The sequence below is a fragment of the Carcharhinus amblyrhynchos genome, chromosome 20, assembly GCF_965287045.1.
Source record: "Carcharhinus amblyrhynchos chromosome 20, sCarAmb.v2.hapA, whole genome shotgun sequence".
NCBI classification, from domain to species: Eukaryota; Metazoa; Chordata; class Chondrichthyes; order Carcharhiniformes; family Carcharhinidae; genus Carcharhinus; species Carcharhinus amblyrhynchos.
This window is the reverse complement of record NC_137343.1, coordinates 16377287-16397582: the sequence shown is the minus strand read 5'-3', so window position 1 is coordinate 16397582 and position 20296 is coordinate 16377287. Positions and strand designations below refer to the sequence as shown.

General features: G+C 41.3%; 1 protein-coding gene across 5 annotated transcripts in view; it reads left to right on the top strand.

Moving 5' to 3' along the window:
• Positions 1 to 20296, top strand: part of hectd4 (HECT domain E3 ubiquitin protein ligase 4) — a 268508-nt gene that overhangs the window by 92145 nt on the left and 156067 nt on the right. For all 5 annotated transcript variants that reach the window (XM_080208163.1, XM_080208164.1, XM_080208165.1 and 2 more), the window contains exons 7-8: positions 3052 to 3222; positions 15471 to 15663. In XM_080208163.1, the coding sequence (XP_080064289.1) occupies positions 3052 to 3222; positions 15471 to 15663 (364 nt within the window). The remainder of the gene's footprint in view (positions 1 to 3051; positions 3223 to 15470; positions 15664 to 20296) is intronic.

Here is a 20296-nt window from a genome sequence, read left to right as displayed (position 1 = left end):
GTGTCCCTATACCACATGGACTGCAGTAATTCCTGAAGGCAGCGCACCACCACTTTCCCGTAGGAAATTAGGGAAGGGCACTAAATATTGGCTCGGCCAACATTGGAAGGTACTTTGAACATCCCATTAATAATAAAGAATATGGGGAGGAATTAAATACCAGTACTAGAGAAGTCGTATTGGATAAACTAATAGAGCTTAAGGCAGATAAGTCCCCTGGCCCTAATGGGTTGTATCCTAGAATCCTAAAAGAACGAGCTACAGAGGTAGTGGATGCATTGGATGTAATTTTCCAAAAATCCTTGGATTCTGGAGAAGTACCAGAGGACTGGGTGGTGCCAAAGCGACACTCCTATTCAAAAAGCGAGGGAGGCAAAAAGCAGGTAACTATAGGCCAATGAGCCTAATAGTTATTGTTGGAAAATTGTTGAATCAATGAAGGTGTTAATAGCAGCACAATAGGAAAATCATAATCTAATCAAGCAGAGTCAGCATGGCTTCATGAATTGAATTCTGTCTGACTTAGTTTTTCAAGAAAGTCTCAACCAGAGTGGATTGAAGACAACCAGTAGATGTGTTGTATTTGGACTTCCTGAAGATATTTGACAAGGTACCTCACAAAGTCCTAATAAAAGAGCCTGTGGTGTTGGAGGTAATATATTGGCATGGACAGGGAATTGGCTAATGGGCTGGAAGCAGCAAGTGGGGATAAGGGGCATTCAGCCACCCAAGTGGAGAGTATTCCATTGCATTCCTGACTGGTGCCTTATAGATGGTGGACAGGCTTTGGAGAGTAAGAAAGCAAATTACTTGTCATGGCATTCCTAGTCTCTGATCTGTTCTCGCAGCCACACTATTTATTTGGCTGCTGTGGTTCAGTAACCAGTAGTGCTCCATAAGGATCAATGCTGGGACCACAACTGTTTACAATATATATAAATGACTTGGAGGAGGGATGCAAATATACTATGGTCTCATTTGCAGGTGACACAAACATAGGTGGAAAGGCAAATTGTGAAAGGGATACATACAGTTTACAAAAAAATTTTGATAGGTTAAGTAAGTGGACAATAAGTTGACAAATGAGGATAATATGGGAAAACATGAAGTTGTTCATTTTGGAAGGGAGAACAAAGAACAGTATTATTTGAATGGAAAAAGCTGCAACACAGACTTTGGGGTACTTGTGCATAAAACACTGAAAGCTAACACACAGGTAATCAGGAAGGCTAATTGAATGTTGGTCCTTATTTCAAGGGAGTTGGAGGATAAGAGGGAAATCTTTCAACTGTACAAAGTACTGATGTGACCACATCTGGAGTACTGTGAGCAGTTTTGATTCCCTTATTTAAAGAAAGATATTATTTCATTGGAGACAGTTCAGAAAAGGTTCACCAAGGAGATTGGCTTATGAGGAAAGGTTAAGCAGGTTGTGACTCTATTCATTGAAATTTAGAATGAGGTGATCTTGTTGAAACGTGGGATTCTTAAGTGGCTTGACAGGGTAAATGCTGAGAGGATGTTTCCGTCTATGACAGAGTTTAGGACCAGAAAGCATAGCCTCAGAATGAAGGGGCTCCAATAAAAGATCGCGCTGAAGAGGAATTTGTTCTCTGAGGGTTGAGAGTTTTTGAACTCTTTGCCACAGAGAGCTTTGGGAGCAGAGTCATTGTGTATATTTAAGGCTGAGAGAGATTTTTTTATCAGTAAAGGAATTGAGGGTTATGGGAAAGGACAGGAAAGTGACATGAGGAATGTGCAATCAGCCACAATCCCATTGAATGGCAGAGCAACTTGAGGGGCCCGAACAGCCTACTCCTGTTCCTATTCCTTGTGATCTTTAAAGCCCACATCCCATGAATATAATTTTAAAAATGTACTGGTTGCATGAAACAGTTTCATGGGACTTTATTTTGCGTAGATGCATAAGAATATCATATGTAAAATATAGGATATGCATAGGAAACACAGATTTTCTGTAAATCATATGGTATTGATTTTGTGAAGTAGAACAATATTGAACCTTACATTTATTTACTACTTTCTTACCTGCACATAAGTGCTATTCACAAAACTCAAGTTGTTTGTGTGCCCCTTAGATGGGGGCAGCAAGCTTATTTCAAAAATGTGTCAAGCTGTCCTCAATGCTGTTTCTTTCCAAAGCCCTTGTCTCCCATCTGAATTGTTTAGCTTGTATTACTCATCACTTAAAAATAGCACTACCATTTTTTTTCTCAATTTTCTTCCTATTCTATTCCTCCTGAAGTTGTTGAGTTTTTTTTGGGGGTATAGTTCGTTTGTCATTAGCTTACAAACTTTTATTTGTGCCAATGCATTTTGTTTGTTGTGTGATAACTGGCATAATGTAATATTGCTAAATAACAATGTTGTTTTTGCTGATTCATGATTTTGACCTGACACGGAAATGTATAGCCATTGGTGTGTTTTGTTGCCAAGTTTGTTGTCTAATATGTAATGACCGTTGACACATGAAAGAAAATTCTAACTTTTAACTTCACTGTGCACAGTAACTGCCCAGCTGTAGTGTTAACCATTGTTCTAACTTCTGAATAATTCTGAACTAAAAGCTGATTGTGAACTCATTAATACTGAGTAACCGCAACTGTTTTTGCCTGAAATGTACTGATTACTTAAGATGGTGTCACTGACAAGTTTGAATCTGATAATAAAAATGGTGAACTTTATCACTTTTTGGTCAAAATGGGTGAGTGTGACCTGTATGTCGCCCAAATGGCCATTGTGAACTCTGGCGAGTCAGTAAATTGTCCATAGAAGAAATTCTGTCTAAGCTTGATTGCAACCATTATCCACATTTGCACTTCTGGCATTACCATCACTTGGTCTGTAGTATAAATCAGTCACTTTGCATGCACTGAACCATCATGAGAACCTGGGAATGTGCAGGTTCTTAGGCAGTTTTTTAGTGCTGCCATTTGGACAAACTCGTAAATCCCAGATCCACCATAGTGCAATTATACACCTGCCTGATCTCGGTGCACTGATGTACCATTTTCTTTACTATTTGTTCAGGTGTCTCAGATTGTGTCCATGCCATCGAATCACTTCCCAGTAGGCAGTAACATGACCACAATTCATCTCTGCTCCGATGGAACTTATATCTATTGGATCTGGTCACCTGCAGGCTTGAATGAGAAAACTCCCAAAGGCCATTCTGTCTTCATGGATGTCTTTGAATTAACAGTAAGATTCTGCATGTTTTTGCTTTAAATGTAAATTAGATATGTTTGTTTTATTAAACCACCATGACCTTGCCTTCATTTTCCAGAATATATAGTTTTTAAATCTTTATTGGATGATGCAATGGCTAATTTTCTCTGGCTATGGTTTACACACTTATTTATATGGATGACACCTACAATGGTATAGTACAAGATTTTGATTTAAATAATTTGTGTAATTTGCCATGTGCTCTGCTCCTTCCAAGTGCTGCTTTTAAAATATTCTACAAGATTAGTTTATTGCTCAAAACCTTGTGAATTTGATGGACCAGTACAATATTTTGCATAAACCTTCAAGGTGCAATGAAATTCAGTCTATATAATTTATAAACTCTGCATTGAAGATGGTGGTGTAGTGGTGTTGTCACTAGACTAATTGGGGGGGAGCGGGTGCAAGGGTAGGTGAAATTACAGTGTCTGAAGTAAAAGAGAGGGTACAGGTACGGGAAGAGGTCAAGGATGTACCAATAATAAAGGGAGTAGGGAGCATGAGTAAGGTTGGTAGCATTCCTTCAAATAGGGTACAGATAAAGGCTGGGATGAAGACACTTTATCTGAACGCACGGAGCATTCGGAACAAAGTGAATGAGCTGGTGGCGCAGATCAGCACAAATGGATATGATCTGGTGGCTATTACAGAGACGTGGTTGCAGGGTGACAGGGACTGGGAGCTGAATGTCCAGGGGTATCAAGTGTTTAGGAAGGATAGACGGGAGGAAAAGGGGTAGCTCTGCTGATTAAGGATAGTATCAGGGTGGTAGTAAGGGAAAGATATAGGCACCAAAGAGCAGAACGTGGAATCGTTGTGGGTGGAGATAAGGAACAGCAAGGGGAGGAAGACGCTGGTGGGTGTGGTCTATAGGCCCCCAAATAATGACCTGGAGGTAGGGCGGGCTATAAATACGCAAATAAATGATGCGTGCAGGAATGGAACGGTGATAATGATGGGGGATTTCAATCTACATATTGATTGGTCGACCCATGTTGGACGCGGTGGGCTTGAGGAAGAGTTCTTGGAATGCTGCTGGGATAGTTTCCTTGAACAGTGTGTGCTGGAGCTGACGAGGGAGCGAGCCATCTTAGATCTGGTGTTATGTAATGAGGCAGGTAGAATTTGGGACCTTGTTGTGAGGGATCCACTTGGGAAGAGTGATCATTGTATGGTGGAATTTTTGATGCAGATGGAGGATGAGAATGTAGGATCCCGGACCTGTGTCCTTTGTTTGAACAGAGGGGAGTACGATAGGATAAGAGAGGAACTGGCGAATGTAGATTGGGGGCGCAGATTGGGCGGTAGGACTGCTGAGGAACAGTGGAGGATCTTTAAGGAGATGTTTCTTGGTGCTCAGCAGAAATTTATTCCGATGGTAAAGAAGGATCGTAGAAGAAGAGATAATCAGCCGTGGATAATAAAGGAGAGTATTAAATTAAAAGCTGATGCGTTCAAAGTGGCTAAAAGTAGTGGGCGAGTAGAGGATTGGGAGAGGTTTAAAAATCAAGAAAGAATGACTAAGAAGTTGATAAAGAAAGGAAGGATAGACTATGAATCTAAACTAGCGCTAAATATAAAAGAGAATAATAAGAGTTTTTATAAATATATAAAGAGGAGGAGGCTGGCTAGGGTGAATGTTGGACCCTTGGAGAATGAGAGGGGGGATTTAGTGGTGGGGGATGAGGAAATGGCTGAGGCCTTGAATAAGTTTTTTGCTTCGGTCTTCACGGAGGAGGACGTGAATAGTTTGCCGGGTATTAACGATGGAAAGATGGTAGGAGTTGAGGGCCTGAATGAGATCATTGTCACTAGAGAGGTAGTGCTCGACAGACTAGTGGGACTGATGGTGGACAAGTCCCCAGGACCGGATGGAATGCATCCCAGGGTTCTGAAGGAAATGGCGGAGGTGATAGTGGATGCATTAGTGATTATTTTCCAAACCTCGCTGGATTCCGGGGAAGTGCCGGAAGATTGGAAAACGGCTAATGTCACGCCACTGTTTAAAAAGGGTAGCAGGCAAAAGGCAGGGAATTATAGGCCGGTTAGTTTAACGTCTGTTGTAGGAAAAATGCTTGAATCCGTCATCAAAGAAGAAATAGTGAGGCATCTTGAGAAGAATTGTTTGATAGAGCTGACGCAGCGCGGATTCGTTAAGGGGAAGTCGTGTCTGACAAGTTTATTGGAGTTCTATGAGGATGTGTCTAGGGCGGTGGATAGAGGAGAGCCGGTGGATGTGGTCTGTCTTGATTTTCAGAAGGCGTTTGACAAGGTATCTCTCAAGAGGTTATTGCAGAAGGTAAGGGGGCATGGAGTTGGGGGTAGGGTGTTAGCGTGGATAGAGGATTGGCTGTCAAATAGGAGGCAGAGAGTGGATTGGCGGTTGGTGACTAATGGAGTGCCCCAGGGGTCGGTGCTGGGGCCTCAGCTATTTACCATTTATATAGATGATCTGGAGGAGGGAACCGAGTGTATGGTGTCGAAATTTGCTGATGACACCAAGATTGGTGGAACGGCAAATTGCGCGGACGGTGTGGAGAGTCTGCAGAAGGATCTAGATAGGCTGGGCGAATGGGCCAGGAACTGGCAAATGGAATTTAATGTTGGCAAGTGCGAGGTGGTCCACTTTGGTAGGAATAATGGTAGGAAGGACTATTACTTACATGGCGAAAAACTGCAGCAGGCAACGGTGCAGAGGGACCTCGGGGTCCTTGTGCATGAGTCACAAAAACCCAGCCTGCAGGTGGTCAGGAAGGCTAATGGGACGTTGGCCTTCATAGTGAGGGGGATTGAATATAAAAGTAGGGAGGTCTTGCTGCAGCTGTACAGGGCATTGGTGAGGCCGCAGCTGGAGTAGTGTGTGCAGTTTTGGTCGCTGCACTTACGCAAGGATATTTTGGCCTTGGAGGGAGTGCAGAGGAGGTTTACTAGGCTGATACCGGAGTTGAGGGGGTTGAGCTATGAGGAGAGGCTGAATAAACTAGGCTTGTACTCGTTAGAGTTTAGAAAAATGAGGGGAGATCTCATTGAGACATATAAGATGATGAATGGGATGGATAGGATAGAGGTGGAGAGACTCTTCCCGCTCAGAAAGGACAGTAGGACTAGGGGGCACAGCCTCAAGATAAAGGGTGGGTGGTTTAGAACAGAGTTGAGGAGGAACTTCTTCACTCAAAGGGTGGTGAATCTCTGGAATTCTCTGCCCGTTGAAGTGGTGGAGGCTGCCTCACTAAATATTTTTAAGACGCGGGTTGATGGGTTTTTGATAAGCGAGGGGACTAAGGGTTATGGGGAGAGGGCGGGAAAGTGGAACTGAGACACGACAGATCAGCCATGATCTTATTGAATGGCGGGGCAGGCTCGAAGAGCTAGATGGCCTACTCCTTCTCCTATTTCTTATGTTCTTGTGTCTGACGAATTTATTGGAATTCTATGAGGATGTGTTGAGTGCGGTGGACGGAGGGGAACCGGTGGATGTGGTGTCTCTTGATTTTCAGAAGGCGTTTGATAAGGTGCCGCAAAAAAGGTTGTTAGAGAAGATTAGGGGGCATGGAGTTGGGGGTAAGGTGTTAGCGTGGATAGAGGATTGGCTGTCTAATAGGAGGCAGAGAGTAGGTGTCAATGGGTGCTATTCGGATTGGCAGTTGGTGATGAGTGGAGTGCCCCAGGGATCAGTGCTGGGGCCTCAGCTATTTACCATTAGTATAGATGATCTGGAGGAGGAAGCGGAGTGTAAGGTATCGAAATTTGCTGATGACGCAAAGATAAGTGGAAAAGCAAATTGTGCGGAGGGTGTAGAAAGTCTGCAGAGGGATCTAGATAGGCTGAGCGAATGGGCGAGGACCTGGCAGATGGAATACAATGTTGGCAAGTGTGAGGTTATCCGCTTTGGCAGGAATAATAGTAGGAAGGACTACTACTTAAAGGGCGAAAAGCTGCAGCATGCTACAGTGCAGAGGGACCTGGGGGTCCTTGTGCACGAGTCACAAAAACCCAGCCTACAGGTGCAGCAGGTGGTCAGGAAGGCAAATGGGTTGCTGGCCTTCATAGCGAGGGGGATTGAATATAAAAGTAGGGAGGTCTTGCTGCAACTGTACATGGTACTGGTGAGGCCGCAGCTGGAATACCGTGTGCAGTTTTGGTCGCCGCACTTGCGCAAGGATATTTTGGCCTTGGAGGGAGTGCAGAGGAGGTTCACTAGGCTGATACCGGAGTTGAGCTATGAAGAGAGGCTGAATAGACTGGGCTTGTACTCGTTGGAGTTTAGAAGGATGAGGGGATATCTTATTAAGACGTATAAGATGATGAAGGGGATGGATAGGATAGAGGTGGAGAAGTTCTTCCCGCTCAAAGGACAGCAGAACTAGAGGGCACAGCCTCAAGATAAGGGGGGGGCGGGGTGCAGTTTAGAACAGAGTTGAGGAGGAACTTCTTCACTCAAAGGGTGGTGAATCTGTAGAATTCTCTGCCCGTTGAAGTGGTGGAGGCTGCCTCGCTAAATATATTTAAGACGCAGGTAGATAGGTTTTTGGTAGGCAAGGGAATTAAGGGTTATGGGGAGAAAGCGGGAAAGTGGAACTGAGCCACTTCAGATCAGCTATGATCTTATTGAATGGCGGGGCAGGCTTGAGGGGCTAGATGGCCTACTCCTGCTCCTATTTCTTATGTTCTTAGACTATTCATTCAAAGACCTAGGATAATCTTATGGAGACTTGGGTTTGAATCTCATCATGGTAGATGGTAGAATTTGAATTCAGTAAAAATCTGTAATTAAGACCATTATTGATTATCATAAAAAGCCATCTGGACCTTCAGGGAAGAAATCTGCCATCCTTAACCAGCCTGACCTATATGTGATTCCTGGCCCACAGCAATATGGTTGACTCTGAAGTGGCCTAACAAGTCACTCAGTTGTACATTGGGCAGATCTCACGACATTTACTTAGGTACCAAAAATGCCAGGCACACAATACTCTGGGTAGGGACGTCGGTGTCCATCATCGAGAGGCTGTGTGGCACAACTGCTGACCAGAGTCTTAACAAGTAGAACTGCTAGACAGGTATGTGGTAGGTAGTGAGGGAACAGAGGGGGGAGAAAATACTAACCTCATCCATGCCCGTTTGCTTGTACAGATGCATCTGCTATTCACTGTGATCAACATACAGACCTTGTGTCAATAAAGTCCTATTATCACATTGCGTTGTGTGGTACTACCACAGTGCTAAATGGGATTGATCTTGAGCCGATCTGGCAACTTAAGGCAGGATGTCCATAAGATGCTGTGGGGCCATCAGCAGCAGCAGAATTGTAATTATCCACAATTTATACCCTCGGCCTGGCATATCCCCCACTCTACCATACCACCAAGCCAGGAGATCAACCCTGATTCAATGAAGTGTGTGGCTGGGTATGCCAGGGGCACCACCAGACATACTTGAAAATGAAGTGTCAACTTGGTGAAGCTGCAACTCAGAACTACTCGCATGTCAAGCAGCGTAAACAGCATGCAATAGCAAAGGTAAGTGATTCCCCATTATCAGTTCAGATCTAAGATCTGCAGTCCTGAGGCATTCTGTCCTGAATGGTGGTGGACAATTAAACAACTCACCGGAAGGGGAGTTTCTATAAACATGTCCATCATCAGTGGTGGGGGATTACAGCACATCAATGCAAACAAAAAATTAAAGCAGGACAATCCAAACTGGCCAATTACCACCTTTTTTTTTTAGTCTCGATAATCAGTAAAGTGATGGAAGGGATCATCAACAGTGCTATCAACCGGCATTTGTTTAGTGATACTGCTCAAGGAGGCTCAGTTTTAGTTCCGCCAGGACTACTCAGTTACAGTATTGGTTGATTCCTGGACAGAAGCGCTGAACTCCAGAGGTAAGGTGAAAGTGACTGCCCTTGACATCAAGGCAGCATTTGACAGAATATGGGATTAAGGGACCCGAGCAAAACTGCAGACATAGGGAATCGAAGGGCAAAAACACTCTGCTAGTTCGTCATACCTAACACTCAGGAGGATGGTTGTGATTGTTGGAGGTCAATCATCTCCATTCCAGGACATCACTTACATGAGTTGCTTGATAGTATCCTCGGCCCAACTGTCTTCAGCTGCTTTGTGAAAGAATCCCTACAGTAAGAAGGAGGCCATTCAACCCATCGGGCCTTCATTGGCAACAATGCCACAGATCCTAACCCCCTTAACTTCATGTATTTATCCTGCTAGTTCCCCTGATACCAAGGAGCAATTTAACACATCTGTGGACAGAGAGGCACCCGGAGAAATCTCAGGCAGACGTGGGGAGAATGGGTGGAGTTTGCACAGACAGTGACCTGAGTCCCTGGAGCGGCAAGGCAGCAATCCTAACCACTGTGCTACCCTGTCAATGACCTTCTTTCCATCATCAGAAGTGGGATATGCCCTGCTGATTGTGTAATGTTCAGCACAATTTGCAACTCCTTGTACTGAAGTAGTCCATGTTGAGATGTAACAAGACCCCGACAATATTCAGGCTTGGACTGATAAGTGACATGACATTTGCAACTCAAGTGCCAGCCAGTGACCATCTCCAACAGGACAGAATCAAACTGTCAATTTCAATGTCAACATTCAATGAATTGCTCACTATAAACATCCTGTGGTTTACCATTGACCAGAATATGAACTGGATTTGTCATGTAAATACTGTGGCTACAAGAGCAGGTCAGAGACTATAAATCCTGCAGTGTGTAACTTGCCTCCTGACTCCTCAAAGCCTTTGTGCACCATCTGCAAGGCATTTGCCTGAATGAATGTTGCTCTGACAATCAGGACAATATTCAGGACAAGTCTGCTTGATTGGCACCCCATTCACAAATATTCACTTCCTCTGCCACCGATGCAGTATATCATCTACAGTTTCCACGACAGGAACTCACCAAGACTCCTGAGACTGATGAACCCTTCTCAGCCCATGGTCTTCATAATATAAAAAGATACAAGTTGCTGATGTGTGGGAACACCAACCATCTGGAAGTTTCCCTCCAAACCACGCACCATCCTCACTTGGAAATATATCACCATTCCTTCATTGCCACTGGATCAAAATCCTGGAATTTGCTTCTTAACAGCACTATGACTGTAGTAGTTCAGGAAGACATTTTCTCAAGGGCAATTAGGATGGGCTGAAATGGTTGTTTAGCCTGTGATGTCTACACCCCATCACTAAATTTAAAAACAGCACTGGAAGAAAGAAAGAAACATTAATTATAACTCTGACCATTGGCCAATTGTGTCCCTACTTTGTTCTGCTTTTGTAAAGTGGCAATTTTGTTTCAGTTTCAGTTGCGCTATAGCTAGGCGAACACTAAGAGGGAAAAGATAATGGTGAGGAAGGGGAAGAGTGGAGGGAGAGAATAAAATTTATACACAACTAAATAACAAATTTGAAGGAATTCACACAAAACTATTAACATTAATCTTAATTATACAAAATTAACATCCAAAAAAACCCTACCTGCTTGGAGAAGACATTTCTTTTGCCAAAATTGCAGGAGTAATCCATAAGTTAGAGCGTGATCGTGCTGGTCTGTTACTTAATTGGAGAGTTTTTTTTAGCTGATCACAATTATAACTTAATTTACCTTGAAGTAATAGTTGGAATTTTCCAGTCTTGGTGAATATGCCGCAAATACAGTTTCCTGCTTTGTGTTGTGTTCATTAATGAATTGATTGTTATTGACACTTCTATGCTTTGATTTCTTTCCTGCCAATGATTCCCTTAAGCAGTGATTTGATATTTATGCCATTCTTCGGCACAGTGAAAGATGATGTTTCTACTTTCATGGTAAATCAGTTTGTAGCTTAAAAATGTTAATGTTTTAAAATATTCTACAAAAAAGTTTGGTTTTTCAGTGACTTAGAAAAAATCTCCAATTAGGGGTTCCTCATGTGGCTTGGTGGAATAGGCATTGAAATGGTAATCTACAAACCTCTGGGATTCCAGCTCAAATAGCACCATAGAAGGTGATAAAATTGTTCTGTGGCTGGAAAAATCTGAAACAGATATTTGCTTCATCGTGTCTGCACCAGCTGTGAAACAGCTGCCCAACCTTATCCCACCATTTGAGCTCTTGGTTCATAGCCTTGTAGGTTACAGAACCCCAAGTGCATATCAAGTGTTTTTCTTTAATGTTTTCAAGGTTTTCTCTACCAACAGTTCAGACCAAGTCTTCCAGGTTCCCACCACTTTCTGGGTGAAAAATTCTCCATTCCAATCTAATGCTTCTACTTATGTTACATATATGCACTGACTGACAACCTCTGCTTCAGCAAAATAAGTTCTTCCTATTTATATTATCTAAGCCCTTGCCCCTTCAGCCGTTTGTTCCATAGAAACAATCTCAGTCTATCCAATCTTAGCTAAAATTTTCTGTCGTGGCAGTGTCCTCTCTAGGATGATCACATTCTTGCTGTAATGCACTGATCAGAACTGTGCATGGTACTCTAGATGCAGTCTAACTAGTGGTTTATAAAGTTTAATGTTTGTCTTCCCAAAATACATTATCTCTCATTTCTTATGTTCCATTTGTCATTTTCATGCCCACCTGACTGGCCCATCCATATCTTACTGCAGTCTGCTGTTTCTTCCTCACTATTAACCACGTGGGCAGTTTCATATAGTCTGCAAATTTCTCAACATGTCCTTTGAATTTAAATCCAAGTTATTGATGTGAATCACAAGCACCATGAGATTCAATACTGAGTCCTGTAAAACCACACTGGAAATAACCTTGCAATCACAAAAACTCTTGTCCACTTTGCTTCCTGACTCCAAACCAATTTTAGTTCAACTTGTCACTTCACTTTGGATTCTGAGCTTTTAATTTCCTAAAAAGTCTGCTGTGTGAGGCCTTGCCAAAACTTTTGTAAACATCTACGTAAACTACATCAATCAAGTCATCAACCTTCCTTGTTACCTCCTTAAATCCAATCAAGTTAATTAAACATGATTTTCCCTTAACACCATGCTGATTGTCCTTGATTAATTATTTCTAAATGATGATTTAAACTATGTCTGACTATTTTCCAATAATTAGACCACCACCCAGGCTTGGTTGACTGACATGTAATTACTGAGACATTTTCTTCTTTTTAGACAACAATACATTGTTAGCAATCCTCTGAACCAATGCCTGTAGCCAGAGAGGATTGGAAAATGATGGTCAATTTGTGCAGTCTTTTCCCATGCTTCCCTTAACCTGGGAAACACTTCAGCTGTGGCTTGTGATTGATCAACTTTCAAGGATTAAAACATCTTGATGTTTCCCCTCTCACTATTTATTGCATCCAATTTTTCACCCTTTTCCTCCTTAACAACAGCGTCTGTTTTGTTCCATTTCAGTTTTAATAGATGCAAAGTTTTCATTTGGAACCACGTCCATGTCTTGTGCCTCAACACACAAGATATCTTTTGGTCTCTACTTTGTCAGGGAGGTGATGGCCTAGTGGTATTATCGGCAGATGATTAATCCAGAAACTCAGCTAATGTTCTGGAGACCTGGGTTCGAATCCCACTATAGCAAATGGTGGAATTTGAATTCAATAAAATATATCTGGAACTCCAAATCTACCGATGACCATGAAACCATTGCTGATTGTCAGAAAAACCCACCTGTTTCACTAACACTCTTTAGGGAAAGAAATTTGCTGCCCTTAACCAGTCTGGCCTACATGTGACTCCAGAGCCACAGCAATGTGGTTAACACACTAGGGTTGGGCAATAAATTCTGGCTGGCCAGCCAGTGGCACCCATGTCCCATCTGAATAAAATCATGATCAGTGATTCTCTAGTTATCCTGTTGCTCGTTATGTATTTGTAAAACATCATTGAGTTTTCTTTCATTTTACTTGCTAATATTTTTTTCATACCCTGCCTTTGCTTTCTGAATTTCCTTTTTGATTGCAGCCCTGCATGTCATGTTCTATACTCTATGCATTCTGCAGCATTGAGTTTTAACCTCCATAAATTTTCATTTTTTTGCCTAATCCTCTTTCAAATCCAACAAGTCTTGATTTCAGAGTTCTACTTTTTTTCCTTCTGGGAACATTTATTTTGAAGTCCTTCACCATGAATGCCTACCAATGAGCTGATACTGATTTACTTTCAAGTAGCTGTTTCCAGGCAACTTTTGCCAAATCACATTCCACCTAGGTAAAGATTTTAAATTTTTGGTCTTCATTGATCTTTGTCCTTATCCATATATACTCTAAACCGAACTTAATTTTAACCGCTGCCACTGTAAACCCTTCCATTTGCCCAGATTCATTTTGTAGAACCGAGCTGAAAATTTGTCCTCCCCTTGTGGGCCTGTTATGGACTAGCTAAAAATGTTCCCTGAAATGTTAAGAATTTGTTACCCTCGATACCTTTAACACTGATTTTATCCCAGTTAATATTAGTGGAGTTGAAGTATTCTATTATGGCCCTTCTTTGTTTTTGCTCTTCTCAGCAATGTGCTAACATATTTGCCCTTCTGTCTCCCTCAGACTATTTAGATGTCATTGAGTGTAAACTCAGCAGTGTTCCTGAGTTCAACCCATGTGGCTTCATTTGATGTTCACTCTCATATCAGCCATCCTTTCATCTGTAGTAGTTTCTATAACCAATGTTGTGCCCCTCCAAATTATAATCCTGCCTGAAATCCCTGTAAATTCTGCAACTGAGAAGTGTTAAGCTTTTTGAGCCATATTTCAATGATGGCTATGATCTCCTTCCAAGTGTCTATTTGTGCCCTCTGGCACAGATCTGGCTGTCATTCAACACAACTACTTGCATTCATATAACATCTTAGAATGTATTCACTCATCTCCTTGCACTGACGTATACGCCATTGCTCAATGAACAGCTCCTTTTGTTATTTTCTAACTTTTGTTCCTCCACCACCACCACTGACTTTCTATTTTTGTTCCTAATTTTCTGCCTTTAATTTCTCCCTCTACTTTGAATTTCTTTTGAATCTGCTTAGGCTGTCATCTCATTGCTAAGCTATTTCTCAACAGCACTAGCAAACCTCTTGCCAAGGTATTGACCTGGCACTCTTGAGGTACAACTCTTATTTGCACTGCTGTCATACTCTGCTTTCCCCAAAATCAGTCCAAATGTACTAGGAATCCAACTGATCCGTGATTTTAAGTTACAGGGATGCTATTGGAGCAGTTGCAACTGATTTTATTGCTTCTAAATTGGGGAGGAAGAAATTTGGTTTTTTTCCCTTCTGATTGCTATACAATGATCTTGAATGCCACTGACAAATATATGTGGGTGTCAGGTGAAGACAGAATCAAAGCTGGGCTGTGATCTCCATTGTCATTGAAATGAATTGACAGCAAGTTATTCAAAAAATTCACATGATAAATGGCCACTTAAATGATGTATTGGAGAGCAAGTGGTGTGTATATAATTGTGCCACAGCAAGTAACTGACATCTTCGATATTGAGTGGAGAAATTGGGGAGGAAGAAGGGTAAACCAGAACTTCATATTGATGTTAACAATATCTGAATGTTAAACCTATACCATTATCCATTACAATTCAGCTATTTTAGTCAGAGTCTTGACCTGAACTGTTGGCTGAAAAAGTGTCAAGTTGCAGGCTGAATTGGGTATAATGCAAAAGAAATGAGCAGTATCCAATAAGAGACTGAAATGAGGCATGTCACACCAGCAACAGAGCCTCCCCTTCGTATTAATTGTTCAAGCATGTCAATCATAAGTAAGGAAAGGAGCATGTTTTGTCCCAAACAAAATAATAATAATGTCTAATGAGATGTGACCCGTCAAAAGCACCCTTAATCCAGCTTGCCAGAAATAACAAAGCAAGAAAATAGTGATCCCCCTCTTACTTTTCACTGACCAGGCAAAGTAAGAAATGAATATAAAAGCAAAATACTGCAAAAGCTGGAAATCTGAAATAAAAATAAAATGTTGGAAATACTCAGCAGGTCAAGCCGAATCTGCAAAGAGAAAAACAAAGTTAGCATTTTAGGTCATTTTGGAATTTCATCCGAAGAATTCTGTATGTGGGATGCTAGTTGCAAGTGACAGATGCCAGGCTGAAGAACTTTGTAGCACGTCAATACAGGATTATAAAGTGACTTGCACTTCATTGTGTATATATTTTTGGTGTATTAAATCTCTTTGCAGTCATGACACTTTTCTGAGTTTCGGTTGTAGATGCAAAATGAGAGCTGCACAGCAAGCCCTCTCCAGGAACGAACCATCTTAACAAGAAAAGAGGGAGAATCTGCAAAAAGTATAAATGAGATGCTACTGAGTCGACTTTCCCGATATCGTGGTTCCCCTTCAGCTACATTGGCTGCTCTTACTGGCTCCACAATTACCAACACATTGAAGGAAGACCATTCTGGTAAGAAAAATACTTTTATTCCTGTGGACTTAACATATTTTTGAGATAACTGACCATGTTTCAGGTCAGCTGTTTCTTTAAATGTGGTGTACGAATCTCAAACCTACACATTGATAAAGGTGTGAATTCCTTGACTGGAAAGCGATTGTGGTATTGTGGTGTATTTATTTATTTGGATTTGCATTTGAGTTTAGCGATGATTGGCATGAGTCGCATCCCTTTTGAGGAATACAACAAATTTGAAGTAGAGACACTCAGGGCAGTCTTAATCCAAATCTCTGAGCACCAGTATACAGTATGAAACATAAGAAATAAGAACATAAGAAATAGGAGCAGGAGTAGGCCATCCAGCCCTTCGAGCCTGCCCCGCCATTCAATAAGATCATGGCTGATCTGTCGCTGCTCAGTTCCACTTTCCCGCCCTCTCCCCATAACCCTTAATCCCCTCTCCTATCAAAAACCCATCAACCCGCATCTTAAAAATATTTAGCGAGGCAGCCTCCACCACTTCAACGGGCAGAGAATTCCAGAGATTCACCACCCTTTGAGTGAAGAAGTTCCTCCTCAACTCCGTTCTAAACCGCCCCCCTTTTATCTTGAGGCTGTGCCCCCTAGTCCTATTGTCTTTTTTGAGCGGGAAGAGTCTTTCCACCTCTATCCTATCCATCCCATTCATCATCATATACGTCTCAAAGAGATCTCCTCTCATTCTTCTAAACTGTAACGAGTACAAGCCCAGTTTATTCAGCCTCTCCTCATAGCTCAACCCCCTCAACTCCGGTATCAGCCTAGTAAACCTCCTCTGCACTCCCTCCAAGGCCAAAATATCTTTGCGCAGGTGCGGCGCCCAAAAATGCACATACTACTCCAGTTGCGGCCTCACCAATGCCCTATACAGCTGCAGCAAGACCTCCCTACTTTTATATTCAATCCCCCTCGCTATGAAGGCCAGCATCCCATTTGCATTCCTGACCACCTGCTGTACCTGCAGGCTGGGTTTTTGCGACTCATGCACAAGGACCCCGAGGTCCTAATTCATTAGTGAGTTCTAAATATTTGAGATATAGAAAATAATGACATATTTCAGTAAATTTACTATTCGGAATTTGGGCTTGAAGCACATTGAACAAAGCTTTATTTGATTTTAGTTGTTCAAAACCAGATGTCAAATAGTTTGGGGTACCAAAGTGTTCAAATTATTCCAATACCCTACATCCTTGGTTTCCATTAAAAAAAAACAGGAAAGAATGGAAATAGAAGGAAGTGATTAGTATTTTAATCATTTTGAATCTACTGTTCTGGTTGAACAAGATTTGTTATTATATCCAAAGTAGTTGAAAAATGAATATTTTGAAAATATGCAGTAATTGGAATCAGACATGCTGATTCTGCTGACCATGTCATTCAGTCATTTTTTTTTATTGTGAAGTCGTAGAAAAATTAAATGATCATGAGTTTTCCCTGTTCGTTCTGATTGGGGGTTGTGGGGGAGGTTTAAAGAGCAAATCTATAGCAGAATAGTGTCCGGTTTACAAATAGGCCTTTTGGTGCCAATATACAAACCAACCTATCTCAAGAATCTCTCTATAATCTTTCTAATCGGAAAAAAACATTGTTTCCATGGTGTTGGGTCAAGTTAACATGCCAAAGTTTTCAGATAAGGTTAAGAACAAGTATGGCAGAAAGTTACCAAGCTGTGGGCCTGATTAAAACATCATATTTTAAAATTGCTCCATATGAAATATTTTTCGTTTTTCTTTAAACTATTTGTTTTCTCCTCTTGCTTGTCCTTTACTGGATGGTACACACCATTGAGGGTTGCTAATCGGCTTGTAAGTCAATACATTTCCAAGGTGACCACCAAGAATGCAAGTTAAGTTTCTTGATCAGAATTTCTTTTCAACCTCCATTTCAACTCCCTCAGCTGTCATCAGGAGCATTATTCAATGGAGAGTTTGATGGCTTTTTGATGCACCACACTCTGCACGACCTCAGAAATACAGTGGTACTTCAGCAACATTTATCAAATTCCCACCTTTGTGCACACTTTTTTCTCTTTCCAAACTTGTAAGACACAGACACTTGAAATGTTTCTGCGTTAGTACTGGGCTGAATTTTTGTTTAAGTGCATTTGACAAGTGCAAATATTTTCTAAGCGGTTATTCATTGGGTTTGTAGAGCCCATTGCCAGTCATGAGAATTTTAACATTGAAGTTACAATATTGAAATTTATGGTAAATTTGAGAATATGACAAGCTAACAAAATGTTGGATTCCTTAAATGGGGTTTACAATCTTTCTTTCTGATTTGTGTTTGGAAATATTGTTTAAAATTAAAAAGCCTTATCTTGAGGTGGTTCAGAATACAAAATTTCGTATTGGGGAAAGAAAATTGTTTTCATTGAGTATTGTGCCTGGAATACAGAAAATTGTTGAAGCACTCTTATAAGGAGAGAGGAAATCTTTGTTCGTACTGAAAAACATTAGGCACAGCTTTATTGTGGCATTCTTCCAAAAAGAAGGATATTAACATTCTCTATGCAAAACTTGCACAGCCCACAAATTAAATCCGATAATGCAAATTGTTGGTCTTGCTGAGAATTATTTTGCCATTGCAGATTTTTAGAAGGGTAAGATAGCTAGTGAAGAGGAAGAGAATTTTGTGTTCCAAAGTACAGTGAATACTGTTGTCAGCAGTTATAATACCCACCAAAAGCTCATTAGTTATTGTTATTTCAGTTGGTAAGATCCCAGACATTCACAGAGGAATTCACATTATTAAAGCTAAGGATTTTGAGCTCGCTAATAAGTAGAAGAGTGTTTCTGGTAGATGTAAGCGGATTAAATATGCCACTTCCACTCTGCAAGAGATCATTGAGGATTAGTAGTATCTTCAGGATTACAGTAAACAGCCTTTCCAGAGCAACCTTTTCTCAGTTTTTAAAAAGGAAGATATTGGTGGGGGAAGGTAGTGTTGAAGTAAGAATGATGCTCATTATTTTGTATTCAAGTCTCAGCAGCATATTTCTTCCTTCAGCTGGAGAATGTGGAGTTCTATATTCCTGTAATGGGTTCTGCTGTAACCAAAAGGATGTGTAATCAGAAAGAGCCAGATAACATCAGTATTCTGTGCCTATCCTACTGCATCTGAACCACATTTTGTTTTCAATGGGAGAGATATTAGAACCAGAAGTATGGAGGGTGCATGCTAGGAGGTAGTGGTGGGAGAGATTGCATTGGTAAAATGGTGTAATGCCATGGAGCAGTATGAAAATAAAAATCAGGATTTTTAGCTGATTCATTAAGAAAGCCAATGCGGGTTGATGTACAGGATCTGATGTGGAATAGAATACAAGTGCAAGAGTCATGCATGATTTGGAGTTTATATATATCTCAGGAAGATGAGAGCATTGGAAAAATTGAATAATGCGGAAAATGTTGGAAATACCCAGGTCTGTGGAGAGAGCAACAGTTAACATTTCAGACTATGACTTTTTTCTGATGAAGGACTGGAGTCTTTTCAGCATTTCTGCTCTTATTTCAGGTTTACAGAATCAATATTTTGCTTTTTAACTAGCAAAAATGGAATGAGTGCCTCAATGTGGACTTGCACTGGAACTTGACAGAATGGCTGTTGTCTTGCCAGTAAGTTCCAGATTACTGAGTACATCTTGCCCAACTGGCAGTTAGTTCTCATGGGAATGAAAATCATGAAAGGGAAGTGAAGTTGCCTTTGAGGCAGATTGAATTAGCCTTGTTTACCTAAATCAAGAGCAGCATTTAGATGAAGAGGAAGAGTGGGCCAACAATGAATGTTAATCACAAGAACCAGAACTGCAGCAACTTAAGTTACTGAATACTTGGGAAAGTTCAGTAACCAGCTACCAATTTGTTTTTCTTTTGTGCATCAGCGTTAGTTGAATTCCTACCACTGATACTAGACAGTGAAATTTGAAGCTGTAAAGGAAAGAATAAACCACACGATGGTAGAAACGGCGGTAGACGATAATCAAATTGATTCGGCCTGTGCTCGCAGTAGAATTGAGAATAATGAACTAATAAAATACTCCCAAGTCTCACCAGTCTCTCATTTCAGATCAATATACTTACCTTCAGTTCCCCAGTTCAATTGTTCTAATTGAAGTAGCCATTTTGTAATGTATAATCAGGAGAAAAATGAGCCAGTTGTTTCTATAATGTAGCAATTATCACATGTGCTTTACAGACAAAAGGTCATTTATTTGAATGTGAAGAAAAGTTGCACTTTGTAAGCGCCGTTGTCTTGCACACATTTCTTAAGACCATAAGAAATAGGAATAGGAGTAGGCAGTTTGGCCTTAATCCTGCTCCGCCATTCAATAAAAACATGACTAACCCAACATTCCTCACGTCTGCATTCCTGCCCTTTACTATAATCCTTGATCACCCATTCACTTTGAGACTATGTCCTCTGGTCCTGGACTCTCCCATGAGGCTGAACATCCTCTCAACATTTCCCTGTCAAGCCCCTTAAGAATCCTATGTGTTTCATTGAGATCACCTCCCGTAAATAGAGTCTCAATCTGTTTAACTTTTGTTCATAAGGCAATCTCTCCACACCAGGGATCTTCCCAGTGAACCTTCTCTGAACTGTA